Source organism: Microtus pennsylvanicus, chromosome 16 (genome assembly GCF_037038515.1).
Source record: "Microtus pennsylvanicus isolate mMicPen1 chromosome 16, mMicPen1.hap1, whole genome shotgun sequence".
In the NCBI taxonomy this organism is placed as follows: Eukaryota; Metazoa; Chordata; class Mammalia; order Rodentia; family Cricetidae; genus Microtus; species Microtus pennsylvanicus.
The window spans coordinates 30667819-30689987 of NC_134594.1; the positions used below are offsets into that span (position 1 = coordinate 30667819).

The following is a 22169-nucleotide window of genomic DNA, read 5'->3' on the forward strand; positions in this document are numbered from 1 at the left end:
AAGGCAGGAAGTCAGAGGCTTGAGAATCAAGGAGTACATAGTTGGGCTAGCTTTCTTTCATTTTCCTGACTCTAGAGCTCTGGTTCTGTGGCTGAAATGAACAACTTACTGGACAATATTGCCAAGGCAACAATAGAGGTGTTCCAGCAGTCTGCAGACCTAAATAACAACGCCCCCAGTTCTGGGATAAGCCTCTTCAACCCCAACGGTATTGGAAGTGGTGATGCAAACAGCACAAGACAGAATGGAATAAAGACATTTTTAAGGTATTGCTTTATAGTTTCGTTGGACTACCATCAGCATTCTGTATGTCAGAGGAGACTCGATTAGCCCAACACATGTTTCATTAAGGGTCTGGAAATGTGAAGGGAATGATTCCTTATAATTAACAATTCTGTTTAGTCACCAAGTTATAGGGCAAAAGTGGGTGAGTGATGTCTTGGCACTTTAGGTATTTTGTTGTAGGTCCGGGTACTTTGGAGCCACAGATGAACTTTGGGTCAGTCATTAGATACGAAGCATTCTGTATGTGTCTTTATTAATTGACAGTTTTGTATATAGTAATTTGTATTCATAATAGAACTTAATAGGGTTATGAAATCATAAAGTAATCCTTTTCATCATGAAAGACAGATTGTTTTGCACATCATCATTTTGGTAAAAGCATATAGATAGTGAGTTTTAGAATTTAAAGATTGGTTTTTCCTTGGCCTGAACACAGTGCCATTGTAATATTGTGACCATGACTGAAAAGTGTCGTGTCCATAGAGAGAAGGGTGGTGAGTGATCAGAAAGGCAGGATCCAAGAGTCACTGAGAAGAGTTGAGTATGCAGAACTCCTTCCCAGAAGAGCACATTTATTCCTCAGTGAATGTGGTAGAACGCATAAGCAGTAAGCAGATGTCTGGTCCTTGGCAAGAGGAGAAAGTACAGACATGATAGGACAGTTTTAGAAGTCTACGTCTTACCCACCTGCGGCTTACTGTAGGGTTTCTGTATTGGCTGTGAGAGTAGAGACCAGCTGCTCTGTTAGTGTAACGCCTGTTTCTGATTTTAGTTCCTCTGAACGCAGGGGTGTATGGCTGGTGGCCCCCCTCATCGCCAGGCTACCAACCTCTGTGCAGGGAAGAGTGCTGAAAGCTGCTGGGGAAGAGCTGGAGAAGGGACAGCACCTGGGATCTTCTTCCAAGAAGGAAAGAGACAGGCAGAAACAGAAAAGGTATGCTGGTAGATACCCTACATCAGGCTAGCCCTGAGGGAAGCGTCCTGCACCACCGTTACCTGTTACACCATATCCATTGTCCCCAGGACCCACGGTCACACCATGTCCAGTGTCTACAGGACCCATGGTCACACCATATCCAGTGTCCCCAGGACCAATGGTCACACCATATCCAGTGTCCACAGGACCCGTGGTCACACCATGTCCAGTGTCCACAGGACCCGCGGTCACACCATGTCCAGTGTCCACAGGACCCGCGGTCACACCATATCCAGTGTCCACAGGACCCACGGTCACACCATATCCAGTGTCCCACAGGGTTTGGGCCTTCAGTGGATTAAGAGATTATCTGTTAAGCAAGACTCTGGCCTTATACTAATGTTCAGTGCCCCAGGTCCCATCCCTCCCTGTGTGTCCATATCACTGTGCAGTTATAGAAACACATGGGCTTGCTGTTACTTCTGACCTACCTAGCAGACCTTGAAATAACTACCGATTTTCCAAAATTTAGCACTCTTGATCTGGACAACTGCCAGAACTAATGTTTACTTCATTTATTTTATGACTAAGAAAAGTTTTCAAGTAATTACTTCTGAAAATGGATCATATTATTGAGGATAAATATTCACACCATAAATTTAGCATCCAAGGAGTTGTTTTTAAAGTCATAACGTAATCATTTTATAAAAATAATAATAGTGGCATAACTAACTGTTCTTTATTGGTCACCTATGAAATGTAACTCCTGAGCCAAATGTTTTGGCTTAGACCTATTCTTTTGGAAAATTTTCATTTTCCTACAAGTATGTCCATTGTTCTCTAATTGAAGATATTTTATGAACATGAAAATCGTAAATAGAATTTTTGCCCCATTTCCATCGGAGACACGGGCTATATCAGAGCTCTAGATGTTTCCAGCAAGAACCTTGCTTTTGGAGGCCTCAGACCTTGTGTCCACCCCTGACTTGACTGAGACTCTGTTGTTGGCCTTTGAAACATATACAGCAAAAAAACCCCACAGGTATCCAACATAGTCAAGGCTCACAGAGATGTGAACTTCCTAAAGAAGAGTTTTGTCTGAGGAACTTCTCGATGTTTCTTATTAATCTGTGTGCACATTTATAGACTTCATCATATATAAAAATTTCCCTGGGAGTGTAAAGTAAGGTCATCACATCCAGTGTGTAGGATTCTGTTGCTTTGGAAATACCTTCCAGGGCAATAGAGTATGGTCATTCACAAACTCTGCCAGTGGTTTTTAATATATTAAGTACTGGAATATGTTCCCTTCCCTAGTGTTCTGGGTGGCTTGCCATCCTGACCTTTATCTAGTAGTAAATAAACAAGTCTGCCAAAACAAACAAACAACAACAAAACGAACTGTTGGCCCAGAAAGCAAGCTACTCTTTCTAACTGTCACTGCTTCCTTTGTAGTATGTCTCTTTTGAGTCAGCAACCTTTCCTCTCCTTGGTCCTTACCTGCCTTAAGGGGCAAGATGAGCAACGGGAGGGCCTCCTAACATCTCTGCAGAATCAAGTCAATCAGGTAAAATGCAGTGTGTTATTAAGCCAGGCTGGTATCTTTCCAATGGTGTTCATTATTTTCCTTTCAAATACAAGATTAGACCACCATGTCTATCCGTGAGGTGCTAGGAAACACAGCCCATGTCCAGTTCCGCCTAGCGTCATGGTCACCATAAGGCTTACATATTCATATTAATTATACATGGACGGGTTATAAAGACCCTATAAGTAAGTTGTCTCATACTTACTCACTTATCAGCTAGCTTGCTGATCTCTGTCTCTCCTGCTTGGAATCCTGGGGAGCAGAAACATGGAATCAAGGAAAGGCATAGTTGGTGGTGTGAGATGGGTTATCCTAACATGTTTCAAGTGGATCCTGGGATTTGATTTGACGACATGACCAAGGCCGCTAGGCTCACTTGGCTTTGTCATCACAGGCACTACTTAGGAGAAGTCTTTTCTCTGTCTAGCTTCCAGAGTGAGCCATTTAAATATAAAGCCTGCATGTTTCTCACTATACCTCCACTAGAGATTCCAGGGCTGACCTCGTAGAACCCTTCCTGACTGGGCATTAGCTGTTTCTCCCACGTGGTTTCCCTTTCACTGGAGTCTCTCTGGACCGGGGCTGCCTTCAGGTTTAGGTGCTTGTGCTACAAGGATGCCTCTCAGGCCTGCTCCCTACCGTCCTGCTGCTCTCTGTTCACCCTGCCTCCTTAAGTAAGGCTGTGGCCACCTTCTACGTACTTCTGTCCCCATTCTTTGTCCCTTGTTCTCTCTGTAGTCACATCCGTTTCACTTTTACCCCTTTCCTCCGTGCTGGGGTTGAACCTAGGACCGCGTGTATGCGAGATAATCTCTCTACTGCTGAGTCCATTTTTAGCTCATTATTTTGATTTGAAATCATGCCCATCTCTCTTAGTAGCCTAAGTGAGCCTTGAACTTCCAGCCTTTCAGTTTCAGCTTCCCAGTTAGGAGAGGTGATGGGGGGTTGCACCAAGCTCAGCTTCTGTGTCAGCTTGTGATAGTGTGTGTGTGTGAGAGAGAGTGTGTGTGTGTCTGTGTCTGCCTTGTTAACCTCAATTGACAGAAGCTGCTGTTGTCCCTGTATACAATTTAGAACGTATTCTCTTTACTCAGCTTACTTACAACTCTGTGGTTGATAGTTGTTACCTGTAAAGTGGTTCATTTTTACACACTGCGTGGGGCAAAGGGGAAGAGAAAGTATGTAGGGGTAAGAGAATGCAGGTATAGGGGTGCCAGGACATAGAAGTAGAAGGCAGAGGAAAACCCTTGGTCTTGGTGGTTGACTTTAGTGTATTGGCTCCTAACTTGTTTGCCTTTTCTTTAGTAAATCCTACCCAGAGCTAGCCTTGAGGAAATGAAGAAGTAGTCCAATTTATAAATTTGGTTGGTCTTGGTCTAAGGGGCTACAAGGGCTACATTTTTTGAAAATAGTATATATATTTTCTTTATCAGAAAAGATTATTTATTTGATTCCAGTAAGATGTCAAAAATAAAACATTTGCTAGGATTTATAGCATGTCTCTAGAAGTATAACATGAGACCAATGAAAAATGGAATTTTGTCTTTTCAATATTTATCTTTATAATACTAAACTAATAGGGTTTTATTGATGGCCCTTTAAAGAATTTTCCAAGAATATACATGTACACATGCATGCATATATGTGTAATTAGGTAACATTTTCTTCCGTCAGCTTTCCAGGTAAATAAATCATAGAATAGCTAGGATTTTGTTTGTGTGGAAGAGAAAGATAAAATAATATAAAATTTTAACTTTAATTTATTAAAGCTAAAAGATTGATTGTCACTATTACGCTGAACTTTAAACACATAAAAAATGTCATAACAAAGAACCAAGGAATTGTTGTTGTTTTTCTTCTTTTGCTCCTGATCTTAGATTTTAAGTAACTGGAGGGAAGAAAGATACCAAGATGATACAAAAGCCCGCCAGATGATGCACGAGGCTTTGCAGCTCAGGCTAAATCTGGTAAGGACCATGGCGAGTGGCTCAATCACACCTCTCTCTCTGTATGAAAACAACACCGGCTTTCAGCCTCTTTTGAGGGCAAAATCTGCATGGCAAAGTGAAGCCTTCCTCTTTCGGTCTCTGTACCCACTTCCTTTTCTCTTAAACCTTCTGTTTCCCTTGCCACTTTCCTTCCTGTCTGGACTGAGCTCTAGACAGGCGTGTTGTGAGTACCAATTCTCTTTTCTACCCTGGCTCCTTCCATCTGATCGCTCCTCCGCTTCAGTCCATGCTAAGAGAATGTCTAAAAAGCCTGTATTTTATCTTAAAACCATAAAATTCATCAACTCAAAACTGTTGATCAGAATTGATTAAATCTGTTGAATTGGTTAGAAAAAGACAAATCTCACAGGATTTTTTTTTTTTTAAAAATAGAAATCTAAAAGTTCTCAAAACATTTTGTATTCCTTTGAGTTTTTTTTTTCTTCCTGTTTGACAAATCTCAAATGAAATCTACCCTGGGTATAGATAGCATGCCTGGGTTTTGGCAGCCTAGCCTTCACACAGGAGCTGGCAGACCTAACAAACATGTCTGGGGGTATTGTAATGGCAGACTTGGGTGCAATAATAAACAAATATGACAGAATTACAGGTAATCAGTTCGTTCCTGTTTAGATTTGATTTATTTGCAATTATGTTTAAAACTGAATACTATGCGGTATTGATCAGAGAGCTAGTAATGCTCTTGCTCTTTATGTTAAGTTTTGAATGACTCTACTATGTTGAAAGAACCAGAAATAGTGATGAACACATTGCTGAATGAGACAGACTCCAGAATAATCCAGAACACAAGCAAGAACCAGTTCTTAGCATCTCTTTCGTCTTAACAAATCAACGGTTAGGCACATATAGTAATAGAGGTGATGCTTTAGCCTACAGATGTAAATTCTCTGTTGTATTTTGTATGCTAGGTGGGAGGAATGTTTGACACGGTCCAGCGGAGCACCCAGGGGACCACTGACTGGGCTCTCCTCCTCCTCCAGATAATTACTTCAGGAACTGTTGACATGCACACTAACAAGTATGTTTTTTTAAAAAATCCGTTTATACTTCTCTGCTGCATGCATGCATGATACAAGCTTTGATATACTGGCGAGAAATTCTGACACTTACTGACTTAGATGCCATCAAAAATTCAGCACTTTCAGTAGAAATGGTTAGATAATTATGTATATCTTGTTTTAAGAGTAAAATGGTTTTCCTTTCCTCTCAGTGAGTTATTCACCACAGTTCTTGACATGCTGGGTGTTTTAATCAACGGGACATTGGCTTCTGACCTATCAAATGCTTCCCCCGGGGGATCTGAAGAGAACAAACGTGCATACATGAATTTAGTAAAGAAACTGAAAGTAAGTTTGTGATGGGCCCCTGTTCTGAAGTTGTTGATGGGCTGGTCTGATTTGATTCCTCATAATGTGATGATTGTCTTGCCTAGGCTTGCCAGTCTTTCAAAGTTACAAGTATGTTATCTGAAAGAATTTTCTCTAAAAAAATTATATTCATAAAATGTGTTTAAATTGTAAGGGATTTAGAAATGCATTATCAAACATCTAACCAAAACTCCAGTGCCAGATTTCGATTAAACCCATGCTTGGATTTGTACAAGCAAGTGAAAAAGAATGGGCACTCGCATTGAATTTGTAACTCTGGCTCCTTTAATAACCCACCGATAGTCCCTGAAATAAACAGTAAGTGAACATGCAAATACACAAATCTGAAGACTGTACAGTAAAATAGCTGATGGTTACCTTGCGGTCTGCGTCTGGGTACGAGGACGTTTCCTTGCTGCGGCTCCTGCTGTGTGACTGCAATAACAGTGGATTTCTGTCATTTCAGCGTTCTGATAGTCCTCGTAACAAGGCTGCCTTTGTGTGTACTCTGTTTGCTACTTGAATAGAAGAAATGAAACATGTCACCAGTCTGATTTGCAGCTGTTCCATAGACTGCATTGAGGGTTAAAAAACATACTATTAAAGAAAAAAAGGAAATGTGTCATTGGGGAACTTCCTTCTTATGAACTTTTGCATTCATTGTAAAGTCAGAATTTTCATCTCACTTCTCTCTTGCTTTTACTTTTTTTTTCTTTTTCTTCTAGAAAGAACTAGGAGACAAGCGATCAGAAAGCATTGACAAGGTTCGACAGCTTCTGCCTTTGCCAAAGCAGACATGTGATGTCATCACTTGTGAACCCATGGGTTCTTTGATCGATACAAAGGGAAACAAAATTGCTGGATTTGACTCCATCGACAAAAAACAGGCAAGAGGAAATGATTTTTCCCTCATATATCTAGTTATAGAAGCCGAGTGGCTTTTCTTACATTCTTTGAGGATATACAAAACATCTTAATTTCATTTCTTAATTTCCAAGAGATTATTTTTGTCATTTAAGCACAATAGCTATTGGGCTTAAATTATAAGAAGCCATATCCTGAAGGTCTCCATTTAAAATGCTTTTCTGGATGTAAATTCATGGAATCTACCGACAAGGTTTTAAGTAAGAGCCTAGTGTTAAAAAATAAAAGCAAAAACCAATCTGATTTTATTTTAGGATAGGAATCAGAGTATATTTATATAAGAAAATTGGTGTTGATAAGTATTTTAAATTACTGAGCAAGCTTCACTAAGTAAAGCTTCTAAGTGTTTCAGCACTGCATATTGTCAGTGAAGCAATATTCGGCGGACATTTGCTTTACATAAGATACTTTAGGAAGTTCCTTAACATAGCAGAAGAATGATCGGCTCTTCTTTCAAAGACCACAGAGTGACCATTGTCACTCTGCAGCAGAGAAAGATGGTTGGAGGGAATCCCTGCTCTCAAAGGGAAGTAGATGCATGTTCCGCCGTAATAGGATTTGTGGGCCGTGGTGTAGAGAGGACTAGGAGGCTCTGAGACGACAGTTTAGCCAGGCAAGGGAGCAGTAGTCAGAGCAGGGTTACTACTGTAGCTGACACGCAGACCATTCTGGAGGATTGAAAAGTTACACAGAAAAGAACGGAACAGGCAGGGAAAGTTAAAATCAAGGCAAGGAAGAGGTGACTCACAGAGGAAAAGCAATGGCATCAGAATTCAGAGGCAGCCTACGTCCCATAGCAGTGTGGCCAAGGGAAGGGGAAAGGCCCCTAGTCACAGTCAGGATGACTGGGGCTTTCTAGCTGTAGGCAGCCAGGACCCATTCAGTTGGGAGCTCTACTTGGGAGGATGCTTTCACCACATGGGGACAGCAGAGAGTGTTCCCTTACTAGTGGTGTTAGAAGAAGCCACTCTTACAGACGCAGCAGAGGCAAGAACAGGCATGCTCACATCCTGGGCCACTATTTAGGAGAGATGTCTTTGAATTGATATACTGGAGATGTTACCAAGAAATGTCACTGATGAAGGTTACAAATAAAAACATTCTGTTTTTTCAGTAAATTTAAATTGGAGTTAAAAGGCTTGATTTGGTGAAACACACAAAGAATAAATTAAAAAGTTTTTTTAAAAAAAAGCAAAAAAAGACTTGATTTGTGTTGGATCTGGTTCTGTAATTAAGTTTTCTCACAATATTTTGTTCAAGGAACGGCATGTTAGGTACATGAGAAGTCCACGTATTAAGTCAAGTCCACATAGATTGAACTGCAGCGAATATAAGCCCAAACAAAGGCAGGCTATATATATATACTTTTAAATTTTTCACCATCTTAAAAATAATGAGATGAATAAGTGAATAAGTGGTTATAATTTTGTATTATGAGGCCAACTTCTTTACAGGATACTTGAGAACTTATATTTTCTAGGGGAAAAAAAAACTAAATGAAAGTGTTGTTTTGTAGTAAAACAGTCTGGGTTACCTTGAGATGCCTTGAGGCAGTTTCAGGTGGTAGAGAGAACTGGAGAACTGAACGCCCAAAGTCCTATACTCCAGGCTGCCTGACTTAACAGAGCATTACTCTCTGCTGCATCCCCTAAGTCCATTGCAACCACATGCTTACAAGCTTGCCCTGTGTGCTGGGAGAAGGCCAGAGTGTACTGTCACAGAATGCTGTTTTCCTGTAGGGTCTCCAGGTCTCTACGAAGCAGAAGGTGTCCCCATGGGACCTGTTTGAGGGTCAGAAGAACCCGGCTCCTCTGTCCTGGGCCTGGTTCGGCACTGTCCGTGTGGACCGGAAGGTGGTAAAATATGAGGAACAGCACCACTTCCTTCTGTACCACACACACACCATGCCTAAGCCCCGAAGCTACTACCTTGAACCACTGCCCCTTCCTCCTGAGGAAGAAGAGGAAGAGCCCACGTCCCCAGTGTCTCAGGAACCAGAAAGGAAATCAGCTGAACTGTCAGATCAAGGAAAAAGTGCCGCTGACGAGGAGAAGAAGACAAAGGGAAGGAAGCGTAAGACAAAATCAAGCTCACGCATTGATGTGAGTGGGGGATGGAGGAGGAGTTTGGCTCCTTGGCATCTAGGATGGGGTTTACCCATGGCCAAACTGTACTCCTAGAAACCTTACTAAGAGTGGCATCAGCCTTCTCATGCAGAGTTCCCTAACACGTGTCTGTGCTAATGAAATGATGCACTGTGATTTCTCGTGGATGGCAGATTTAAAACTTTTGATTTTTCTATTCTCAACTAACCTTAGACTTCAGTAGTGGATAATATTGAGGAACTAAGCCTCATAATTTCCTAGGTTTAAAACTTTAATTTTTCAGGGGGATATGATTCTACCCACTTACACACTTTTATTAATATGATGCATATATTTAAGTATCTTATTTCAAATGATTGATATCTGTAGTGAAGTAACATTAAAAAGTTCCTTTCATTTTTCTCTGAATGAATTTGCATCTGATTTACCCAACAGAGTAATACTGAGATTTCTTTCTTTGTCCTTGTGTCTTCTATCCCGAGTGGGCTTTAACATATTTTCAGGTCTTATAAAAGTTAGTTTAAAATTTAAATTTAAATTAATTTAAAATCATCTCTCATCCTTTCCGGTACCAGAGGCTTCTTAGATGATAATTTAGAAATTATTTTATATTATATGAGATACAATATTTAAAATAGCTTTCTCCCTGAAATTACCTGGCTTTACTTGAGAGAGAATTTTTATATCATTTTCTATAGAGTAGAAGGACGCTCTTATTTGGTGGGAGGAAGTACTTATTGTGGGCACTCAGCTGTTTGTGAGCAGTTATTACGTTCACCTGTGCCCCCACTGACTCATTCTAGCTGGTAGCTTGGTAATGACAATGCTTTTAGAGAAGGCTGCTTTTGCTTTCTGATGCCACTTGACCACCGGCGCCCACTCTCAAACCTGGGCCACTGTGGCCTGCCACACCACATGGATGAGGACTTCTGTTCTCTTCCCATACAAAAGCCTTATCTAAGTCCACTCAGAACCGTCCTCCTGCAGCTGCCTCTTCCCAGAGGGATTGCATCCTTTTGTCCAATTGAAGGGGTCTGAGGTTGACATTATCCTTCATCCTCAAGGGCCATGCTAGAAAAATAAGAAGGATGGTGAAGGAGTCGAGACATCCTCATGTGATGCTTAGAGTCTGTACCTGCTTTCAGGAGGAGAAGGCGTGGGGACTTGGGGACTGGCTGCCCTGAAAGCTGTGGGCACGCTGCTGTCTAGGCCTGGGGTAATTCTGAAGCACTATGGTCCTTTCTGACACAGTTCTTATCCAGATACGTGCTTTTAGCTTTTTAAATGTCTCCCGTGAGGACCTTCTTGTTTTTGGTGGTGATGGTGGGGAGATGGTACTGGAGACTGAACATCAGGCCTTATATGTGCTAGGTAAATAGAATTACTTTCTAAATCAAATAAAATTTTTAATTCACATGAGTACTTTTTAGGAAATGGGTTACCATTTACCATTTATGTTCTGTCCCTTCCCTTTCTCAAACTATAGCCTTGGATTTTGGGATGGAACAATCTCACATAACTGAATGGGACGAACTTATATTGATTAACTGTGCATGGTATATTAAGTTACATTTTTTAAAGAGATAATATTTCTGTTGAAGGAGTATCAGCAGAGCAACATGTACCGAGTGCCTCCTAACTACTCGCCCATGTCCTCCCAAATGATGCATCACCCGCAGCCTGCGCTGTGGGGATACAACCTGGTGAGCCAGCCCCAGCAGCCCAGCTTTTTCCTTCAGAATCAGTCCCTGAATCCAGGTGGGTGTGAGACACGCATCACTGGCAGACCACTCTGGTCAGCAATTTGGGGACAAAAACTCCTTGCTCCTAACTTTTATCCTCCACAGAGTGAGAACTCGGGTAACCCAGTCCTCAGCCGCAATTCGTTTTTCTCTTTTCTGAAGTAAGATAAAGCTTTGGCTCAGTAGCTTTAAACTTAGTAGCTTACGACTGTTGTCCCGGCTATTAGTGTAGAGGCTAAGACAGGAAAATCATGGAGCATTGCCAAACATAGTAAGAGCCCATCTCCTAAATTAATATGCAGGGAAATTATATGCACAGACTGTAGAAAGTTCCTGTTTTGTAAAAGAGAATGAAAACACTTTAAGAACTCAAAATGATTGAAGGCTTCAAATTCTACAAACATCTCTTCGATCACTGTTGCTCAAAAGACAAAGAAAATCCTAAACACGATTTGTCAATGTCCTTATGTATTAGAAAAACTTGCTTCTCCAATTGGTGGCTTTATAGGAAATGTCACTCCCTCCCTCCAAAGATTCTGTTTCTTGATACATGCAAACGAACAGAGCTCTTACACACATCTCACAAAAGAGGTTGCTTGCTTTCTTCCCAAGTTAGAGTCCCCTGCCCGTGTTCCCCATATCTAAAATAGACCTTTTAATTTTGCCAAGGTAAAGGTTAAATAATAGAGCCTTCAGATCTGTTAGGCTCCAGAGAGCTTCTACGCTTGGCTTACGAAACTTTGCAGAATACTGCACAAGGCACACTTTTATTCAAGTCATAGGCACATCTTGAGGGCTGTACAGCCTACGTGACCAAGGTTTTATGCAGACTCGTCTATGTTTCAGGCACTGCATTTTATCCCCTGAAGTGCAGCCTTCACGTAGCAATTTTAAACTATTGATCTTTATGCACACCATTGCACTTCCTCTTTTGGAAATAAGGCGGCTCTTAACAGAATGTTAATACTTGGAGCTGGTGGGGCCGTCTGTAATTCTCTGCCTCTCTCTTAAAGTAAGAAAGGTGAAGTTTCTTGTTGTGATCAAAGAACACCTGCAACCCTTGAAAACCCTTCCTTTGGGTGACTTTTCCAGGTGGCTCCAGATTGGACCCTGCAGGCTCCTATGTCCCAACCAACACGAAGCAAGCCTTGTCCAACATGCTGCAGAGGCGCTCGGGTGCCATGCTGCAGCCTCCTTCCCTTCATTCGATCACGTCTCAGCAGCAGTTGCTACAGATGAAGCTTCTGCAGCAGCAGCAGCAGCAACAACAGCAACAGCAGCAGCAGCAGCAGCGGCTCCTCCGGCAGGCCCAGACTCGGCCTTTCCAGCAGGTTTGTCCAGAGCTAGCCTTGGAGTCCTCCTCCTGTGGTCCCCTCCGCTAGCTAGGAATGAGTTTGGGGTGTGGTGCAGAATCTTGCTGCAGGCCCATCTCTGTACACGTGTGGTTAGAGGGGTCTTTCCTGTCTACAAGTTCAGGAATATTCTTCTGCTTCTGTATTTCCTCATTGACTTTGAGAGGGAGCTGGAAGTGCTAAGGATGTTGTGCCTCTTACCTCTGAGGTCAACTTCCCAGCTCTGTCCTATATTATAATTGCTACAAGGGTTTGTATTCATCTTAGCAATACTTTTATGCATTATCCTCGGATCTGTTACTTAATTTTGTGCCTCTAAATTCCTGGTGTTTTTATCCTTCATCGTTTGAAGTGTTAATTCAGTAAGATCTGTATCAAACAATAAGTAAATTATAAACAGTGGTCTGAATGTGGAGTTTGTGTTTGTGTGGGAAGTGCTTTACATTATACCCAGAGCCTGACATGTGCTGGGTAACACTTTACCCCTGCAGTATATGCCCAGTGCAGAAGAAATATTAATTTAGGGTTTGTTTTTTTTTGTTTGTTTGTTTGATTTTCATTGTTTTGTTCTGCTGTGTTTTCTGTTTCCTCCTCCTCCTATTCTTCTGGTGTTTTGTGACAGGGTCTCACTATGTTAAGACCGTGTCTCACCGAGTAGCACTAGCTGATCTAGTACTCTCTGTATAGATGAGGCTGGCCTCAGATTCCGAGATGCACCTGCCTCTGCCTCCAGAGTGCTGGGGTTAAAGAGAACCTCACTATGCTAAGCCTTTGAGTGTAATTTCTGGTTGATGTTTCTTATTTTATGCCCTGTAAGCCACTGTTCCTTCTAGACAGTGATTGTATTGAATGAGCAGTGATGAAAATGACATGCACCTACCTCGATAAAGACACGTGAAACCTGCAGATCTATGCAAATGAAATTTGTGAGCGAAAAGAGTGGTGTAGGATTGCTTCTGCTTTTTCTGGTTTTTGTATTTGTGTGTGTGTGTGTGTGTGTGTGTTTGTGTTTTCCAGTTGCAGTGTTCTGATGATAATAACTAACAGAGTGCTTACTATGCCCAAATAGTCACGAGCATTTTCAATGTGGTCGTTCTTTAGATCCCACCGCAACCCTGTGATGAGTGAGCATCTTTGTGTTACCCAGTCTACATGTGTATCCTGCTCTAGAGAAACAAGAAAACTTGACAGTAGCCAGGACTCTGGTACTTTTGAATTGCCCTGGTCTTGGCTTTGCACACCTGGCTGCTGTGTACCAAAGCACACCCGCATTCCACCTGGTGATAGGAAGAAGAGGGGACCAGATTCTTTATGCGGTCTTTACGTTGCCTTTTTAAACTGAGCTGTGAACTGGCCTACATAAGGATGTTAAGCAGAAGTTCTGGACTGGGTTTTTCCCGACTTCACCTACTGCTTAAACTACTTAGATATCAGGCAAAATGGGCGAGAGTTGCTTAGTACACACAGACAATGAGAGCTCTAGTAAAATGCTTTAAAAATATTACTGATTTTGTTCAAATAGGCAACACATTTGGGGCCGTTTCAAACCTCACTGCAATTTTAGCTGTGCTTGGAGGGTGAGCAGAGACAGTCTTGCTTCAGATTCCTAAGAGGAACTTAAGACATTACTACTAGGAATTGACACACCGTTCCACCAGAACGAACCCGTCTTCTTTTAAAGACGGTAGAACCTAAATAAGTTTGCCTCTTTGTTTCTGCATCTGCTTGCTCTTTTATCACAATGCTGAACTTCTCTTAATTGTACCCCACTTTCACTCTGAGTTCAGCTTTGAGTTACTGAAAGTAGTTCTGAGCGCTGGAGCAAAGGTCACTGGCATACAGGTAAACATAGGTAAACATGTCTTCCTCTGAGGTTCACTTCCTAATATCCATGACAACTAAGGAACTGAGTGAGATAGTGTAGTCAATAGTATCCCTGCAGGCCTGTGACCTAAAAGGCTCCTCTGGTGGCTGCCTCCAAACACTGAAACATACCTCAGTGTCTTTTTTTCCCCTGCAGAACTGTGCTAATTGAAAGCATAGGAACTGGTAGGCATCTGTGTGTTTTTGCACTAATTTTGTGCCAGCATTTTGATTTTGTTGTGTTTTGTTCTTCATCCCAGTTGTTTTAACTTTCAAAGTCCTAAACATTGTCTTCAGATAGAAAATCACCTTCACAAGATCAGCCAGCTCAACATTCTTCAACAATTAAACATTCCCAGTGATTTCCTAACCAATAACCAATTTGTTTTTTATTTTATGTATCTATTTATTTTTTGAAAGAGTTTCTCTATGTAACCACCCTGGGTGTCCTGGAACTCACTCTGTAGACCAGGCTGACCTAGAACTTAGAGATCTGCCTATCTCTGCCTCCCAAGTGGTGGGATTAAAAGGTGTAAACCACCTACTGACCGGCCAGATAAGCCTTTATTCTTCTTCACATGTTGGCTAATGGAGGAGGAGGACTATGAACTTTTCTCGACATCAAGACAGGGTCTTTGTGTAACTGCCTAGGCTATTGCTCTACCCTTGAGCTAAATCTCCAACCCCTCTCAGAAGAAAGAGAACTGCATAGCTATGCAGCCATATGGGCAGGAACCCAGCAGAACAAACAAGATACACATAGAGTGCCTGCGTGGTGCTTGGGTGCTATTATGGGATAGTGAGCTCCTACCCCTTCTTCTAATAGGTAGTTCTCTTCACTATTGCTGTGAAGAGACACCATGACCACGGCAACTCTTATAAAGAAAAGCATTTAATTGAGACTTGCTTACAGTTTCAGAGATTTAGTTTATTTTCAGCATTGCTGAGAGTATAGCAGCATGCAGGTGGACATGGTGCTGGAGGAGCCAAGAGTTCAATATCTGGATCCACAGGCAGCAGGAAAAGAGAGATCCATTGTGTCTGGATTGGGCTTCTGAAACCCCAAAGCCTACCTCTCCCAGTGATATACGTCCTCTAACAAGGTCACACCTACTCTAACAAGACTGTATCTCCTGATCTCTTTCAAGTAGCACCACTCCCTAATGACCAAGCATTCAAATATATGACCCCGTGGGGGCCGTTCCTTTTCAAACAACCTCAGTAATATTTGTTATTAATATATCTGTAATGTAGCAAAGTATGTTGTAGAGGGAAAGGAATCCCCTTTGGATAATCATTTGAAATCTAGAGTAAAGGTAGAATTTTATGAAATATAAATCATATTGATGACTTGTTACAGTGATGCTGGACACACTTGGCTTTTTCTAATCACTAGTCATTTCATGACAAAAACACACAGAGAGATGTTTTTAGCTGGTCCTGGAATTTTACCAAACACTTCCCAGGTTTAGCTGTGGCTGTTTCTGTAGCGATGCTTGATGGCTTCTCATATAGGGTCAGGCATTAGGCTTTAGAGTCTTTTTTTTTTCCCAAATCATCCTTTTGCCTACTGGGCACACGTTAGAAATCTAGGTGTGTTTAATAGATGAACGCATGCATGCTTTATGGAGCCAGTCTCAGGTGTCAGGAGGTTCCCAGGAACTCTGCCCTCAGCAGTGTGATTCTCTTTGGCTTTGCTAAGAATACATGCTCTTCATTAAATTAATGTTAGGTTTCTGAATCAGCAAACCCCACAATATAAATCAAAGAAACATTAGAATAGAAACCATAGGTGTGAGTGTAAGTCAGCTTGCTTATGGCATTTGGATGGGTAATATTCTATAGTGGTACACTATTCCAGCTTTGAAAATATTTGGGTTATTACATGCTCACTGCATAGGAAGTTTCTCTAACGGTTGTCTTAGTGAAGCAAGGTTCAGAAATGCCTTTGAATCCTTAATTTTTCTCAAGGCTTTATGCTTATGAAGAAGCAAGCATGTAAGGATTTTATTCATTAAAAGCTTGAATTAAACATTATTATTGTCAGGTCGATACTATTGTTCAAAAGAAAAAAAAATTTGTATGAATCATTCACCAATCAGTCAATTCTGGGTTTTTTTTTGGGGGGGGGGAGCAGATGTTACAGCAGGCCAAATATTTTATTTAAAGTCAAACGAATGTTTTTTGTTTTTATATTCATTCAAATAAATAGAAATCTGTATCATTTCTTTACTTTTAACCTCTTTTTTTTACTACTTTCCTATATTAGGGATTTAATGACTATTTCAGTAGTTATGCCCATTATGTCTAGGCATGTTACTAGAACATACTCTAGAGGAGGCACATGTTTGCAGTATGCTTACTTTGAAGTGCATCCGGTGTGTTTAGCAGTTAATGCTGGTAACAATGCTGATCTTAGCTGAATTATACTTGAAGTGAAGGCTTTCTAAAAACATCCCATGTGTAGCTTGTCACTAGGACCTGATAGCATTTCTCTGTGTCTGTTTTCTGTAGTCAAAGCAGGCCAGTCTCCTGTGATGACCAAAGCTTTTGATTCATATCATGTGTTATCATTTCAGCTGTGAGCACTCAGTAGATTCCAAATGAGGATTTATAAATAAAGCTGTTTTTGCTAGGAGATTCATTAACAATACTGGCTTGTGTTGTCGCCATCATCATCATCATCATCATCATCATCATCATCATCATCATCATCACTACTAATGCTACTACTGCTACCACTACCACCAGGGAATATTTTTTTGTTATGGCAAAATACATGTAAGATAACATTTTAGCACTTGAATAGTTTCTTTTAAAATTTCCTCTATTTTTATTTCATTGATATAGGGGAATGGAACATAATATAGTCACACACGAACACCTCATCTTTATTTAGTTTTCTTTCATGCTTCTTTTTATGATTTAATTTTATTTTGTGTGCATTAGTGTCTTGCCTATGTGTGTGTCTGTGTAAGGGTGTCAGGTCCCCCAGAAACTGAGTTACAGATAGTTGTGAGATACCATGTGGGCACTGGGAATTGAACCAGGTCATCTGGAAGAGGGGCCAGTGCTCTCAACCACTGAGCCTTCTCTTCAGCTCCCTCCATGGTTCTTGTAGAGTTTGTAACACCTTTATCTTGGTGACTCTTGTGGATTTTTTTAATGTGGAAAGTAATTTATAGTTTATGTTTCTTAAATTTCCATAACCTCAGCTATCATATCTAGATACCATCACAGATGAACTGTTCTGGATGAACTCACTCAGCTCATAAATGAACCCAAGCAATTTTCTGCTTGTATGTGTGTGTGTGTTTCTTTTCTTTGTTCCTTTTATTTAAATAGTGGTTTTCCTACAACATATCCTGATCATGACGGCCCTCTCTACTCGCCCCAGTTCCTCCCCACCTCCTTACCTGTCTAGATACCATCCCATTCTGTCTGTCTTTAGCAAACAAAAAGGTATCTAAGAGGTAATAAAACAAATAATATATAAGTAAACAAAAGCAAACATCACAATGTAACAAAACAAGCACACAGTAGAAAGAGAACCCAAGAAAAGGCACAAAAAAAACCAGATAAAATCAGAGCCCCACCCCTTTGCACATTCAGGAATTCTATAAAAACATAAAACCTAAAGACAAATGTATATATATATATATATATATTACATATAATGTATATAATGATATATATACATTATATATATTTATATATATAAATATAGACAAATGGTCTATAGGGTAAAAATTAATAAATAAAATAAAATGGAAACAAAATAAAAAATTTATTTAGCCCTGACTTGACATGAGACCAGAAACCTCCAAAGATGCCATTGAGTTCATTTTTTTTTTTTTTTTTTTTTGGCCATCTACTGATTTTCATGTGGAGAGCATAAGACTCAATCAATCTGATGTATAATACATTTGGTTTCAGGATCTCATTAACAACTACAAAGATACATTTTCTTTCAGATTTGTTATGGGACTATTTTAAGTGACTCGTCTTTAAAGAATAAGCACCCATGGGCGTTTAGGTCCTTTCAACCTCAGTGTTACACTTGGAAGTATCTGCTCCAGCGGGGATGCCCTATCTTTGGAGTCAGATCACTGGAGTTTAGGCAAGGTCTTTGTAGCAGCCCAGGCCTGACATATGTTGCATTCTTATTATGGTTTCTATTGGCATTCTCCTACCTAAACTACATATTTATCCCTTCTCTTTGTTAGCAATACATTGACTTTTCCCAAAGCATACTAAAATGGTTTCATGCAACTCTATAATTTAGCACTTTTTATTGTGAGACAGCAGTAAAATAATTGCACAGTAAACTTATTTCTCCCTGACAATTAACGTCTTGGCGAAATCCAGGGATGGAGTGAAACTAGGCTTTTTTTTATTTTTTGTAATTATTACCACAAGCTTTCACAAAATAATCTCTGTAACCGTAAGATAAAGTTCACGTATAGCTGTCCATATTGATTAACATTATGAAGGCCAAAGTATATTGAATTAAGACTGATTCACAGATGTTGGCTGGTTTTATTCTACATGTGGTTGGTTGGAATTGTACTTGCTGTTGACTTAGGATATTTTCGTTGAGTATCCCTCATCACCGAGTCTTAGCAGATATTAACATTTCCTCAGACATCATGACTGAAAACAGTCTTTAGATCATGGTGCATTCAGAAGCCCTGGGGATTTTATATGTGATAAGGAGATACCATGCTTTTTCCCTCTCTTCAGAGGACGTGGGTTGTGCCTGTGATGGAGAGACACACATTAAAGACTCTTTCAGGCCCAGAGAAGCATCTGTGCCCTTCCTGTACTCAGAGAGTCATTTGAGAAAGTCTTGGTTGAGAAACTTGCTGATTGTAACCTTTATAGACTGGAGAAGTCAGTAGTTTGCCCACGTAGGGAATGGCTGCCTTGAACCCGGTCCGAAATCTGTAAGTTCTATGTTAGAAGCTAAAATGAAGTTCTTGCAGTTACAGACTTTGTCCTGATTTTGTTTTCCAGGGCCAGCCAGGGGACCAGGCTGCTCTCTTTACTGCACAATCACGTCCCTCTCCTCAGCTCCCTCAGTATCCAGGGCTGCAACAAGCACAGGTACCCATTGGCTTTGAAGCAAAGCTCCTTTCTTTGTGTTTTAATGCCGTTTGTTGGGAGTAGGAGATCAAGGAAACTGGTTATCAACTAGATCAAGAAAGTACTTCTGCTTCACAGTCTCAGAACAGTAACTGTTGAATAAGTCCCAGGAGTGCCCAGGAAATTCCTCAATTAGAAATGTAAATAAATTCAGACTTTTAGTCTGCTGATGCAAGATATTGGAGCACTTGAGCCAAGGCAGTGGTTCACACCTATAACGTGCACGCAGAAGCAGGAGGATCGAGGCGAGCCATGCTTATATAGTTCAAAGTTAGTTAATTAATTGTTTAAGAATCTCAGAGTTGTTGATGATGTAATGAATAATGGCATGATTTGCTATAGAAATTTACATATTCAAAAGTATCTTCTGTGAGGAATCATAGTAGAACAAGGTAGTGGGCCCATGGGTCGGGTCACAGTACAGGTGCTGTATGGCATGTGTGCTATGCTGAGGTATAGCTTCCTCTTTGTAAGATTAAGAGGAAAGATGTAGGATTCCAGGTGACGAATGGAATTAACCTATATATACCCAGAAAATGTTCAGTAAGTGGTGTGCTCACCTTTAAAACCTGCCGGCCTTTATCCATTCCTCCCCTTGTAGTTTTATTGTTTCTGCATCCTTACACCCTTATGCCTTTCCTTTTATACAGAAAGGTCTGGTCCGGCTAGGCTTGTCTTGGGGCTGGCAGTTTATTCCGTGTATACAACGGAAAGGAGAGCCGTGTTTGGCTTACAGGGTCCTGAGGCTGATGCATGTTTATTGTGTATCACCCTTGTCTTCAGAGTCATAGTCCTTAAGCTGCTTTAATATGTGGTGTTCCGAGGACCCAGAGAATAGACTGCTCTCTGTTCAGTGAATTGTATCTTGCAATCCAGAAAACTCTATGTGTGTCTTCTATGTGGGTGTCAAGGTTTAGAGAAATAGGTATTTGTATTAAAGGGATAGCATGCCCTGTACTTTAGATGACAGTGATACTGCTTGGGTTTTGTTGGATGTTGCCTCCATCTGTGCATTGAACATGTAGCTACCTTGTTGGTTATTTCTATATAGAAAGGTGCCTTTTCTAGTCCAAAAATAAACAACTCAAAAGCCAAACGAATATTTAGTTATTTTGAGCTAGAGATTTTTAATCACTGCCCTACCAGCCTGTTCTGTGGGTTTCTGGCCAGATTTTGTTTGCCTACAGAGTAGCCATCCCCATATTTTGAATCATTAGAGACATTGCTAATCATGAATTTCAGGTTGGGCTTCCTGCTCCCCCGCATTTCTTAGTGGTGGGGATCCAGGTGCTAAACACAGCACTGACTTCTCCCTTTATGCCTTCCTGCAGACCATGCCCCAGGGCTACACCATGTACGGGACACAGATGCCTTTGCAACAGGCAGCTCCGCAGCAGTCTGGAGGTGTGGTCCTCTCCCCCAGCTACAACTCCAGAGCCTATCCGGCCGCACATTCCAGCCCAGCGCTGATGGAAAGACTCCGCCAGCTGCAGCAGCAGCCAAGTGGTTACACGCAGCAGCAGGCCTCGCCATACCTGCAGCCCGTAGCTGGCTCTCAGAGGTGATACCTGTTGAAGTAATTGCAATAGTAAACCCTCTCGGCCTTGGGTTTGTTACACTTCTTCCAGGCATTTGATACTGTGACGGTTTTTGAGCTCCTCCTATATTTGCGTCCTGACATCTCATTTTTATCCACATGCAGTAGAGGTTCCAAATTCTTCCATTCAAGAACACCGTAGTTTTGACTCGCTTCTTGCTTCTCCCAGTGTGTACTGTTTTAAGATTTTCAGGTGACACCAGCGTGTTAGTGTTAGTGTTCTTCCTTTTTTTTCCCTTTTACTCGAGAGATTTTTTTTTTTTATTAAAAGTGTCCGATAAAACTATCGATCGTTTTTAGCAGTGCTTTTACTAGAATTTGCTGCTCGGAACCATACAGTTTATGTCGTAGCACTAATCGTAGATGGCGCTTGACCGAGTTCTGCTCCAGCTTTGTTTCTCTCTTTTCCACCTCAGCGATGACTCACGCTAGACTCCCCTGGTTCTTGTTCGAATTGCATCCCCTCCACCTAGAGTGTGTCTGTACTGCTCATCGTTGCAGCTGCTGTCCATGCATGGCTAAACTTCAGTTAATTGAAATTGACGTAGCATTCAGTCCTGCAGGCACATTGATCGTCTTTCAAGTGCTCCCTAGCCAGCAATGGCCGGCGTGGTTAGCTTTGAGGTTCGTGGTCTATGCAGTGACACGGAGACCTGGTGTTTGTAGAAGCTCCATCTTCAACTAGATGTTCTGCCATCTCTTGAAACACTGTTGTTTTGACCAAGGAGCCCTGCGGTTTTGTGTAGCTCTAAGATCTGATAGCCGTGTCACTAGTCCTAGTCGCTAAAGGCCATTTCACTGGGTGGCACAGATAAAAATCATGACCATTAACACATTATCCAATCCCATTGGATAATAAAGTGCAGAAGAGTTAGGCTGGTAAAGTTCTACACTGTAAAGTGGATCGCAGCTTAGCTCCCATGTGTTCCGGTCAGTGACTACCTACACATCTGCTCAAGGTAACTGCTGTCTGAAAAGTAGGGAGGTGGATGGTAGCCCATTATGGGAAATAAGCTACTGTGTAAAACATGCTTTCCCATTTTTATAAGTAAGTCACAGCATGACAGAGCTCAGTAACTGGAGCTTCGTCGCTCAAAAATTCCGGGTTCAGATCCCACCTGTGCCGTTTGTCTTTTAGGTGAGCTTAGTGATTTCTCAATCTTCCTTCATCTTTAAAGTTAGATAATAAAGCTACTGGCTCACAGGGATATGTAAGGAGTAATAAAAACTACTGTTCAGCCTTTCCACTCGTGGCCTGCTCCAAAGTAAATAGTAA

General features: G+C 41.2%; 2 protein-coding genes across 14 annotated transcripts in view; one reads left to right on the plus strand and one right to left on the minus strand.

Annotated features, from left to right (window-relative positions):
* Med12l (mediator complex subunit 12L) overlaps positions 1-22169 on the plus strand; it is a 305880-nt gene that overhangs the window by 265500 nt on the left and 18211 nt on the right. For all 11 annotated transcript variants that reach the window (XR_012908055.1, XR_012908056.1, XR_012908058.1 and 8 more), the window contains 12 exons: positions 76-266; positions 1058-1219; positions 2657-2768; positions 4667-4756; positions 5707-5816; positions 6009-6144; positions 6891-7052; positions 8829-9191; positions 10796-10952; positions 12029-12267; positions 19168-19257; positions 20628-20857. Coding sequence is in view for 7 of the 11 variants with exons in the window: in XM_075950608.1 (XP_075806723.1) it covers positions 76-266; positions 1058-1219; positions 2657-2768; positions 4667-4756; positions 5707-5816; positions 6009-6144; positions 6891-7052; positions 8829-9191; positions 10796-10952; positions 12029-12267; positions 19168-19257; positions 20628-20857 (2042 nt within the window). In the remaining 4 variants the exon portion in view is untranslated. The remainder of the gene's footprint in view (positions 1-75; positions 267-1057; positions 1220-2656; positions 2769-4666; positions 4757-5706; positions 5817-6008; positions 6145-6890; positions 7053-8828; positions 9192-10795; positions 10953-12028; positions 12268-19167; positions 19258-20627; positions 20858-22169) is intronic.
* P2ry12 (purinergic receptor P2Y12) overlaps positions 1-22169 on the minus strand; it is a 57944-nt gene that overhangs the window by 34822 nt on the left and 953 nt on the right. The window contains exons 2-3 of one of the 3 annotated variants that reach the window (XM_075950614.1): positions 6544-6683; positions 2995-3041 (exon numbers count right to left, since the gene is read on the minus strand). The gene's annotated coding sequence lies outside the window, so the exon portion shown is untranslated. Of the gene's footprint in view, positions 1-2994; positions 3042-6543; positions 6699-22169 lie in introns of those variants that run through there. The other 2 variants (XM_075950615.1, XM_075950616.1) reach the window with 2 other exon arrangements.